The sequence below is a fragment of the Aphis gossypii genome, chromosome 2 (genome assembly GCF_020184175.1).
Source record: "Aphis gossypii isolate Hap1 chromosome 2, ASM2018417v2, whole genome shotgun sequence".
NCBI classification, from domain to species: domain Eukaryota; kingdom Metazoa; phylum Arthropoda; class Insecta; order Hemiptera; family Aphididae; genus Aphis; species Aphis gossypii.
This window is the reverse complement of record NC_065531.1, coordinates 19,896,393-19,908,673: the sequence shown is the minus strand read 5'-3', so window position 1 is coordinate 19,908,673 and position 12,281 is coordinate 19,896,393. Positions and strand designations below refer to the sequence as shown.

The 12,281-nt window shown below is 26.8% G+C and overlaps 3 protein-coding genes across 9 annotated transcripts; 2 read left to right on the top strand and 1 right to left on the bottom strand.

Moving 5' to 3' along the window:
- Positions 1-48: 48 nt before the first annotated feature.
- On the top strand, positions 49-1,843 carry LOC114120518 (ubiquitin-conjugating enzyme E2 S). Its single transcript, XM_027982443.2, has 5 exons — positions 49-308; positions 385-532; positions 601-791; positions 855-983; positions 1,370-1,843. The coding sequence occupies exons 1-5, from the start codon at positions 300-302 to the stop codon at positions 1,502-1,504; spliced, it is 612 nt and encodes a 203-aa protein (XP_027838244.1). The 5' UTR covers positions 49-299; the 3' UTR covers positions 1,505-1,843.
- A 1,113-nt stretch (positions 1,844-2,956) lies between these two features.
- LOC114120519 (THO complex subunit 4-like) lies at positions 2,957-8,565 on the bottom strand. Its single transcript, XM_027982444.2, has 5 exons — positions 8,335-8,565; positions 7,154-7,294; positions 3,612-3,759; positions 3,443-3,547; positions 2,957-3,366 (listed from the first exon to the last, which is right to left on the bottom strand). The coding sequence occupies exons 1-5, from the start codon at positions 8,563-8,565 to the stop codon at positions 3,194-3,196; spliced, it is 798 nt and encodes a 265-aa protein (XP_027838245.2). The 3' UTR covers positions 2,957-3,193.
- A 116-nt stretch (positions 8,566-8,681) lies between these two features.
- Positions 8,682-12,102, top strand: LOC114120520 (enhancer of yellow 2 transcription factor). 7 transcript variants are annotated; one of them, XM_027982449.2, is made up of 5 exons: positions 8,682-8,815; positions 10,808-10,940; positions 11,038-11,227; positions 11,529-11,689; positions 11,755-12,102. In XM_027982449.2, exons 3-5 carry the CDS (start codon positions 11,190-11,192, stop codon positions 11,853-11,855), a joined length of 300 nt encoding a protein of 99 aa, XP_027838250.1. In that variant the 5' UTR covers positions 8,682-8,815; positions 10,808-10,940; positions 11,038-11,189; the 3' UTR covers positions 11,856-12,102. The 7 variants fall into 7 exon arrangements, with proteins under 7 accessions (XP_027838250.1, XP_050056527.1, XP_027838246.1 ...); XM_050200570.1 differs by lacking the exon at positions 8,682-8,815 and adding an exon at positions 10,547-10,648; XM_027982446.2 differs by lacking the exon at positions 8,682-8,815 and adding an exon at positions 10,560-10,704.
- The last annotated feature ends 179 nt before the right edge of the window (positions 12,103-12,281 follow it).

Below are 12,281 nucleotides of genomic sequence, written 5' to 3'. Positions count from 1 at the left end.
ATTGGCTCAACACACATTAGTGGAGGGGGGTGGAGAGAATGAAACGTTAAAATGGCTACCTTTGTCCGTCTTACAATTATTATTGTACGCCACGACAGAAATTGAAGTGTTCTCTTATCGTTTTTATTATTGTTGTGAGATTTTTATTTTGAATTCTCCGCTATCGCGGATCTTCGGAGGCAGTCTAGCGACTTGATTTAGGTGGTCGGTGTCCGTTATAATAATATAAAGTATATATCAAACAAAACTAATTGTGTAGTGTATACCGTCGGATTTCATCAGTTCGCAGACCACCTAATATGAGTTCCGTAAGTATTAACACCATACATTCGTCGTTTTCGTAGCTCTATTGTTTGTCTCACGGTTTTTTTCTGGTCTTTTAAGATTTCCAACGTCGAAAACTTGTCACCGCAAACCATACGCAGACTAGTCCGGGAACAAGAAGAACTGATAAAAGACCCTCCCGAAGGTATTCGAATTGTAGTCAATGATTCTGATGTCACCGATATCCAAGCATTCATTGACGGTCCCGGTATGTTAATAACTATAAATGTAGAAACTAACAATTGTGATTGAACATGTTTTGTTTTGATTACACAGCGGGTACACCATATGCGGGTGGACGATTCAATGTGAAGTTAGTGTTGGGCAAAGATTTTCCACATACACCACCAAAAGCATATTTCCTTACCAAAATTTTCCATCCAAACGTTGCGAGCAGCGGTGAAATATGTGTCAACACTTTAAAGAGGGATTGGAAACAAGATTTAGGAATAAAACATATTCTTCTTGTATGTAATATGATTTATTTCATTAAAATGTTGTTTAATCGATATATTTTGTTTTATTTGTAGACGATTAAATGTTTATTAATAGTACCAAATGCAGAATCCGCTTTAAATGAAGAAGCTGGCAAACTTCTTTTAGAAGAATATGATCATTATTTCCAAAGAGCTCAAATGATAACAGAAATTCATGCACCGGTATACATTTAAGATTATTTTATTTGTCATAAATATTATATTGGCATAGTTGTTTAATCTAAACAATTATTTGCCATGTTATGGTATTGAATAATGATAATAAAACTGGTATGTATTATATAATGTTCCAAAAAAAAAAAAAATACGTACAAGATAACTGTTCTGTTTTCTTCTCAATAAAATGACTACCATTTTCTAACAGTACAGACAAAGGCCAGTTATAAATTAAAAAAATTGAATATTCTCTTTTGGAACAGAGTATATATATTTTACAGTTTATTTATAATGTAGATGTAAAAATATTAAATATATATATATATATATATAATATGCTACAAAATTAATATGATAATATTATAATGATCATTTTTATTTTATAATTGCAGATACCTAAAAGTATGAAGATAGGGAGAGAAGACGATTCAAGCGATGGTCCATTAGCAAAAAAACATGCTGGTAGTAAAACATTAGAAAAGAAAAAAATTTCTAAAGATAAAAAGAAAACATTAAAAAGACTTTAGATAATAAATATTTTAACTTATATTATATTGGATGAAACTTCATCAAATGTCATCATTGTATTTTATACTTATTTTATAGCTCCTTGAATACCTACTAAACGACTAGATTTTTCCAATTAATTTGTGTGTCTTTTTTTTGTTTGGTTGCTGTGTAAAAAAATTAAGATTCAATATTTATTATGTGAATTCAAACAAGTGTTATGCTATTTCAAAAATTTGTAACCTCTATGTATATAAAATATTTAATAGATAATTTATTATAATATAAAATGTTCTAAAAATTTATATATTTTGTTCCTTACCTAAAAGAATGTTACAATAAATAAATTGATTTAAGTATATGCTCAAATTTTATTTCTAAGATTAGATATAGAACCTTATCGTCTTTTCAAATAAGCAATGACTATTATTAATAATTTATCATCAATCAATAAATTTTTAACTCAAACCTCAAAAGATCGTATATAAAGTACTAAAGCCTAATACTTTTTTATTAACGATGAGTTATCATCTAATAATGGATGTAAGACAGTAGCACAAGTCAATTAGGTCAGGGCATCCAAATAATGTCCAAGATTGAGAGATCACAGAATTATAATAATTGTATTAAAAGAAATAGACCAATCTTTATTTTTATATTTAATTATATTAACTGAAAATAATAATTTATAACAAGAAAAAATTTCTGTAGCATTAAATTTTCTATCACTATATAATTTTATTTCTGAGGGCCAAGAGTCAAGTTTACTTAAAAGAATTGACAGTGAATTAGCCAACACTCCTACCCATTCTAATTCAACATCATAATTATCAGACCGAAAAAACACAAGAGTTTGATTTGTCTGAAGAAACAAACCATTCTCCTGCAACATACATTTCATTTATATGCAGCAATTAACTCAATGCGTTCAACGTTATTCCAAAAGTTGAGTGCATATAAACATTATAAACGCATTTTTAATTTACATTTAACTAGCACAGCTTTATTATTTAATTCTATTCATCAAATCGAATTACTTTTTACTCATGGATTACGAAATGGATGTAAACGCTTTCATAATAATTAATATTTTAGGGGGAATTTTAAAATGTCAAATAATAAAAATAATATAGGTGGTAAGATAACTAAGATACCAATCACATATTTTAGTCATAGAATACAAAGTATAACATACTGACTTAAATAACATTCGCATTTACTTTTAATTTTATTCAACACCTCATCTTAACATTTGAGGTCCATATAAACCCACTCCCTACTACACATTAATTACTGCATATCACTTGGTAATATTTTGTTAAATTATTTTCAAGGCAGTACTTTTGATAAGCTTTAAATACAAAAAAAAAGTATCTCAATTCAATAATATCACTACAATTGAGATGGAAGTTGTTTAACAAGGAATTTAAACCATTTGTATGATTGCAAGTAAACATAAAAAATAAATGAAATACAATAAAAAAAATGTATATTTTGCATGAAAACTTAAGGGGAATAATGTACAAATAATTGAAAAGTAGTTAAATTATAAAAGTGTATAATTGTAGGTTCAATTTACTTTAACCTAATAGAAATTATTACGAGTTATTTAAGTTAATAACTAACAACGCTTTTTTTATCGTCAAATACTATTTTATACTTAAAAATAGATATTAGAAAATACAGAAATAAGTACAATATAAAATCAATTAGTTATTTTTGCTTTTAATAAAGCTATCAAGCTGTGCATCTAATTCATCTTTATTTGGCATCTTTTTTTCATTATTCCTGCCACCTCTGCCACCGCCTCCACCTCGTCCTCTGGTGTTGCCACGACTATTACCACGACCACCTCTGGAGTTACCTCGGTTACCTCTAACTCCTTTAAAAAAAATAAATATTTATTAAGTTAAAACTGATATTATTTCATAATAAAACATAGCAGAATTAATTCTTACCACCACGAGTACCCCGGACTGGCAATTGGGCTGGTCTACTCAAGCGAGTAGCAAGATTGGCAACAGTAGATAAGTCCGTGGCGAGTTCTATCTTCATAGGACGACCTAAAATAAACAATTAATAATTAATTAAATAATAATAATAATAAAAATGATTTAAAGTAATTACCATCCAAGGGTACATTGTTGTATTGACGAACTGCTTTTAATGCAGCATTCTTACTATCAAAAACAACATCTGCTGTTCCTAATGATCTACCTGATCTGTCATAGTGAACTGTAGCAGTTTTTAAAGGCCCAAATTCATCAAAAAGTTCCTGTAAAAAAAATATTATTAAACTAGATCTTTTATGATAATTAACTTTATTTATACCATCCATGCCAATATAGAACAATCATTCACAAGACAAGTTATAATATCTATAAGTCCATAAAATCATAGTTATCAAGGAATATACTAAAGTTTAGATTACTTTTTAAAAAGTCTTAAGTTACTGAGAGGAAATGACAGCAGCAAATTGTTTTAAATCATCAAGTAATATCATTACTTTATTTATAATCAATCAGTTGTGTAGCTTCAGAAGACATTGATGTTGTTCATAAGATGATGAAGATGACGATAGTGACGGTGTTGGTTGTAATTCAAGCTTCCTTGTATATTAGGGTTTTCTCTTAATTTATAAATACTTTTTTTTATTATCTGGCTAGAAGAGTGAATAATTTTTCAAACTCCTTAATTATCATTGCAATATTTTTTCAACAGTTTTTCAGTACATTATTCTTGACATGATAGAATAATAATAACATGCATCAACAAGATTCTTATTTTTTCTTCTTTTGCGCCTTTGCTTTCCTTCAAACTATTTGAGGTCAGCTACCTTTGACAAGATTCTTATTTATTTATTACTCTTCCAGTAATTATTTTCTTAAAAATGTGTTCTTAAAATGCATTTCTTCTTTAAAACATATAATAACAATTATTAATGTTTTATCAGTTGATGAAATTATTATTTTCATTTTACTGAACTCTTGTAAATATAGTGTTGGTTTACACTACTCTTTAAATATAATTCATTGAAAATTAATAGTACTTGCTTTTTTAAATATATATATATATGTATACTGAAAAATACATTTTTTCTTGGGATGTTATATTATCTGCAATTCTGAATTCTCCGATGTATCAGCAGCATTGTTGAAGACAACATATTATAATCAATTAATGTGTATCACAGAAGATCAATTGAATCCAACAACAAAACAACAAAAACCAAAAATTCATCAAGATATTTTTATCCAAGAAAAATCACCAAAATTAGTTATACCATTAATAACTATAGTTCCCAACTATTTTATTTCCAAAATCAGTACCTCATAAATATGTTATTTACTGTAGAACAATACTATTCAAAATCTCAGAAATTTGTATTATATTCATAAACATATCATTCAACATAATAACTTTGCTATTGAATGGCTGTCCAATAAAAAGAAAAGGTTTTAATTTTTTTTTTTTAATAGCCTAATATAAATTAATTTTATACTTTTTATAGTAATAGCACAATAAAATTGTGATTTTAACAACAGGTACACCAAATGTGTTATTTTGAATAAATCTTCTTCTAATTGTGATGAAATGACTTCTGTTTAAAGATGTAGATGTTGTTGTTATGTTTTTCTTAAATTTTGATGTAGAATTAATATGCTTGATGATGTAGATAGGATGAAGATAAATTTCCAATATTATAAATGTGAAGTTTTTAAAACAAAAGTAAATTAATACAATTGGTGTACCCGTGAAAAATACTTTTCAAAATGCCATGTGCATTACTTAAATTAAAATTGTCACTGTTCATACTTGTCAATAATTCAGTGAAGCACTCATGACTACCATATTATCTTAAAGCACTATGATAAATATAGCAATTTTAAAAATGTCAATTCTGCAAACTCAGAAGTGAGTTTCAAAATATCATGTTTAGTAGTCAGTGACTTAATAATATTGAGTCATTTTCCCACAATTAAATTTAGGCAAAAAAATTTTTTTTCATAGATGTTGTGAAAACCGAATTCTTTTGTAATAATTATATCTTGAGTAGCCAGGTATAGAAATTATAAAGAGAAAACACTGTCGATGGGTCATTCTCGGATGGCTGTTACAACACAAATGAAACCCCAGCTTTGAACCAATAGTGGATCTAACATGTGGTGAACATTCTATCTAGGTATCTTCAAGCTGCAATCGGCTGAAGATGCCTGGAAAAATAATGTTTTCGAATTTATTCACATTAAATAATAAAATGAAGCCTAAAATGGTAAATAGTTAAAAATGTTTGCAGATAACTATTGTTTAATAAATTGTTTTATATTCCCAGGTTATGAACACTATCCACATTCCTATCAATTAGAAATTAATAAAGTTGTGTTTATCATCATTTACTTAAAGCTAGTTATGTTTAAATGTAAATCAAATATTACAGTTGATAAAAAATATTGGACTAATATTTTTCAGTTAATAATAAATGTTTAAAAACAAAAATTAACATTATATTTCTTCTAAACCGTTTTATGATAATAATTATACTTGTCATACAGATATTTATATAATTGTTAAACAAATATAAAAATTCAATTAACTGTACCCAAACATTAATATTTAAATAAAACAAAAGCAGGTACCGCTCTGCTATACATTAAGTGCCGTATGAATCATTATTATATATTATAGGAGTGTTAAATTTGAATCCAATGATAGGTATCATTGTATACAAAAAACGATTCTGAACGAAGATGATTTGTCAACTTAGGATATCATTTCAAATGGTTGGTGAAAAAAGTGCTTTATGTTTTAATGGCCTGAATACACCAGAATTTAAGTTCTTATATAATTATTATAAGCTAAGCCTATGGAAAATCTCGTATTGAATTTTTAACTCTTAGCTACTTATACGGAAATTTTAATGAATTATACTTACAAAATAATTTACAAATTTTCGCGATTTTGACATATTTCGTAAAAATTTAAATTATAAACGCTTTTAAAAAAAAATTGTGGCTAACGATTATTATTTTTTTTTTCTACAATAAAAACAACTCATAAGGAACTTTGTATTAAATTTTCAAGTATTTTTGGAAATCCAAAATTTTTTTATGATACTTCAAAAAAAAATTCTCATCAAAATCGAACATTTCAGTTGTCTATAAATAACTCAAAAAAGTCAACATTTTTTGAAAATTTAACTGTATATCGATAATACTAACATAAACGTTTGGTGAAAAATTCAAGTATTTACAGTTATTATTTTTTGAGTTATAGTAAAATAAAATTATTGATCTTGTCTAAAACTGGTTTTGCATAAAGATTCCTGTTTTTCTGTTACTTTTTTAGGGTTTTTCCTGACACTTTTGAAAATTATTGGGAATTTTTTTCTTTTGACCCCCCAAAGTACCACTAGATTCACTTTCCTATAAGAAACGGGGCGGAATTTAAAAATCGAAGCACTTTAACTGCTCCAAAACGTGATGACACAAAAAAAAAAACACACATTGTAAAATCAATACATTAATCACTCCGTTCAGAATCTAAAAAATAAATGTTTGATAGTTAAATAGACAATTTAGATTAGGAACAAAAATGAAACAGGCATTTATAAGTGTTATCCATAAAAAAAAACATTGACAGATCTGTTGAGGTTATTATCTTAATCAAACCTGTATATCAGTTGATGTAACTCCAAAATCCAAATTTGATATAACTATTTTATGAATATTGGTAGTAGATAGACCACCCCTCATTTGTTGTCTTTTAGGTCCTTCGTACATATCATGAGTCCATGATCCATTTACATCACCCTAAAAAAAAAATTTATAAATATATAAACATTAAAAGAATACAAACATTACAAACTACATATATATTAATTATATAAATATAACAATATAAAGGACAGATGAAAATGAAGAAAGCAGCTATTGTGAACTCATTTGATAAAAATCAATCTTAGAGTTGTTCTAACAATGTCTGTTCAGTATCTAATAACGCTAACCGGCAGAATTTCATAAGTGTTAACCGATAGAATTCTACTAGTTAGTCTTAACTGACACTTAACTGGGCACTGTAAGAACAGCCCTTAGGATTAATATATATACCTATTATATAAATTAACAGGAGTACCAATGGCAAACATATTTTATTTAATATTGTATAACCTTAGATGCACCAAAAAAATATTTTAACATCCCATCTCTTTCAAATAAATATAACACTTGGTATTTTGCTAATTAAAAAAAACTAAAAACTTATAATTACATTAATTCTTACTATTATCCACCCACTCACTCAAAAAAATTCCATTATAATACCTAGGCATTAAAACACCCTTCAGTACACCACTGAAGGACATATTATAATGTAGATAATACCTAGCCTAATTTAATCAATAACGATAAAAACCATGGAAATATTTAGGAATGTAACTGTGCGAACTAGAAAATTGTTCATTGTGCCTAAACACAGATTCAGTTTGCTTTAAAATATGCGAACAGCAGTTACCAAATGACAATTGGTAAAAATTGTTGACGTTTTTATTTTAGAACAAAGATAGTTGTTAACACAACAAAATAATATTGTAAGCAACCATCATTTTTCCTACAAAGACACGTCACAAACGGCGGGAACACGATTTTACAGTTATTATTATACGATTCACGAATTAGGTATGACCTATAACGATGAACGTTTAATGTTTGTTTAACCGGAAAAACTTAATAATCATTAATTCCCCACATCAACATTCAACAAGCCGAGTTACATTTCGGTAACTCTCATAACCCTTCCCGACGTGAGACGACTAAAAATAGAAGCTGCCATTCTAAAGTTCGGTAATTTTCACCTTAGAATAAGGACTAAATCCATTTGAACGCCTGGCCATAGGTCTGCCTCTACGCATAGGGCCACCGCCACCGCCGGCTACACCATTTGATCGGAAATTCGATCCTCCGCCACCGCCGCCTCCGCGTTTAATACCGCCACCTCTGGAACCGCCTTGTCTGCCGCCACCGCGACGTCCACCACGAGACGTTGAACGTTTGCTCTTGATTAATTCGTCCAAGCTCAGATCCATTTTGAGTCGATTTCGGTGTACGAGTATTGGTTCAAAAACAAAAAGCACAAAGATTTAACTCACGTGAAAAAATATGTAATTAAAATAGACTGAAACCACGCTATGGAGTATGGACGAAAAAAATATAACAAATATGGCCGCAACCCAAACAATCGGCGATCACAATGTTACGTCGTCCACGGTTGCCAATACTCACTATAACGACGAGAGTACGAGACTTTGTTTACACTGTAGTTGTACGGGCAATGTAGTAAGTTGTATACTTGGCATTAACTAGTGGTGGGGGAGAGCCAGAGCTGCATACTTTGAATCACGAACTATTATATTAATATAATATAAGTTTATATAACTATTATATTTTTTTATGTAGTAATTCATGCTTTAAAGTTTAAACATAGATATTAAAGAATGGATAGGCCAATGCTATATTTTTAGATCTATGGAGTTTAGGCCGCAGTCTTACTGACTTTTTAGAAGATTTTCTAAGACCGTGATTTAAACTTAATAGGTATATAAATTATAATATTTATGATTATGATTAACAATTTATGAGTAAAACTATTGTTCTGTGCACACTAATGAAGTTAATGAGTATTATAGATACTGTATAAAATATAAATTTTAAATTATGAATTTAAATATGTATTCAAATTGAAGAAATGGAAATTGGAAATTACAAATTAAAAGTTTCATTAAAAAAATCAAAATTTGGGAACTTTGATAAAAGATTTCCATTTTTTAAATTAAATCATTTTTATAATTATATTATTAAATTATACAAAATTACATGCTAGAATCTAGACAAATGTTGCATTTAAATAATGTAATATACATATTATTTACGTATGAACAAATAATTTTACAAATATATTTTTTTATTTTTAGCTATAAAATAGGTACTTACAATTTATAATGGCCCATAATTGGCATGATTCAAAATTCAAATACTACATAAATTTAACAAAAAATACGTATATACTATATACTATTATAATGAACATAAATAGCGGCACGATGAAAACAATAAACGTGTCAAAACATTGAATGTTATTTACTTTACTTATTTTGTATAAGGTACTAAAATTTTTACTGATGAAACCGAACATTTTTTCGATAGGTAATTTACAAATTTGAATTTATGTCTTAACAAATCCAATTACAAAATTATATTTTGCATATACCTACTTATATATTTAGTGGTTTTTATATATATTTATTCGCGCTTATTTTTCAAATGTTTTTATGGTTTATACTATAGCTATAAAAGTCGAATATTATATAATTGTCAAAATAAATTACTTCTAATTCTTCTAAGCCAATCAATAGATAAAATTTAAAGTTAATTAACAGATTTGTTTTCATCGCACGACGTCGATAAATATTGTGAATTGTTATGATTATTGAAAAAGTATATTTATTTATTAATTTATTTTATACTTCTCTAATTAAATGTTTAGTTTTATTTTAAGAGTATATTAAAATAATATTTTTTAATTACCAGTTAACGAAATTAAAATAAAGTATAGTATTATTTAGTTTCTTTTTTACATACAATTACGAATTGAAAAAAAAAATAGTGGAATGTTTTAGCATAATATAAAGTAAATCTTATAATAATATGATCGAAGTAGTAAATATCTGATTAACTATCAGTCTGCCATCTGGTAAAAAAAAAGAAAAAAGATGAATGCAGGTAATTGCAACACTCTAACACAGGTCTTAGATTAATTAGATTAATTATTTAGAATGGATTATTCTATGATGGAATCCTTTAAAGGACACTCGTCAATCTATAAAAAACTGGACGTATGGTCACCCCATAGACAATATATATATAAATATGTATATACCTATTATCTATGGGTCACCCTAATATAGTATATTCCTAGTTCCTACTATTGTCTATTTCTGGCACCAATGGAATATTTAAATTAGGTATAGTTTTTAATGCTAAAACAATACATAACCATAGATTTGTAAACACTCGCTCTAAATCACGATTTAAGATATACTACTAGATACATTTAAGTATATCTTAAATCGTGCTTTAAATGGTCATTGTCATCTTGATAACATTGATAAGGTAAATAAACAACTGAAGTTCAGTTAAGAACTGTCATTCATTGAATTTTCATTTAGGTATATATTATTTTTTAATCATTATTTATTTATTTATAATTTCAGGAGTTCTATATATTTATTATTTTCTATTTTGTTATATCGGTTTGTAAATTTGTTGTAGTGCTGAAGAATTCGATTAAATTTAAAACTTGTGGTTCATATCAGTCCATACTTAAAAATACTTCAAATACCTTAAATCGTAGGGTCATAGACACATGGAAAAGTAGAATTTCGAAATAATACTGTTATTTAAAGTAACTATAAATAATACGATACGTGTATGAGAATATATTTTGTATTTTAAGTCATATTAAATAATTTATTTAAATGTATAATGTTTGATAAAAACAGATCTCAAATGTAAATATTATATGCTTATTTGTTAATTATTAACAATAACATATTATATACATACCTGCATTATGTCACAAAATGAAGTGGTGTTTGTAGACGAAAAAAAGTAATTATAGTTGTTTTATAATTATAATGTTATAAGGTGCAAAATGTCTCAAAACGAAACAACATTTGTAGATGAAGAAAGGTAATTATACTTGTCTGTTTTTGAGTATTAGATTTATTAATTAAATAAGTTTAAGTATTAATATTGATGATTGTTAACAATTATATAATAAATAAATTAATTTTTTTTAATTTTGAAAAATTGGTTAAGTACCAATCACTTAGTATATAATTAAAATAGTTGTATCTTAACACATTTTGTTTACTTTTAACAGCCAAATAATGCCGTTTTAATTAATACTTATTAAACTTTTATCATTTCATTAAATTATATTATTTATATCAAATTTACTCTGTTCTATGTAATGATTTTACTATTTTAGTTTCAAGTCATTAGTTTGTCGAAGACTGCTTGAATGTGGTTGGATGGATGAAGTAACCATGCTATGCAAAGAAAAATTAAAGGAACGTTTATCTAAAGGACAAACAGTAAAATCTATTACTGAAGAAGATTTATTCAATGATGTTGCTCCTGATGCTAGAAGTATTACAATATATGTAATATCAACAAAGTATATTTATAAATTAATTAATTTATTACCATTATAGGAATGTTACCAGATACAATCAAAAGAGAATTAAAAGTAAAAGTACAAAATAAATTATTACAAGCAGCTGGATATTTTGATGAAACGGATAGTGAATCATAACTCAATGTACACGTCTTATCCTAATATATATATTTAGTAAAATTATAATTTAATTTTTATTGTAATAATTAATAAATCTTAGTTAAAAACAAATAATATTTTTTAAATTTCTTAGTTTTTACTTTCAAAATTTTTAAAACACTAATTAAATAAGTATAATTTGCTACATGAAATAACTGAGGATTGAAGATAAATTTATCTACTCCAATGTGATTATAGATAAATAAAAGAAAAATAATTGCATGAATTAGAATTTAATATCCATAATCTAGTTGCCATTAATTCAAAAATGAAATCCAAAAACTTGAAAGCTCCTCTGTTGAAAAAATAGTTTCTAAGCTTGGTAGTTATTATTGGTTTGTCGAAGATTTTATAGGAATAAATCTAAAGATAAATATAATTAAAAGGAGTCAACAATTAACATTT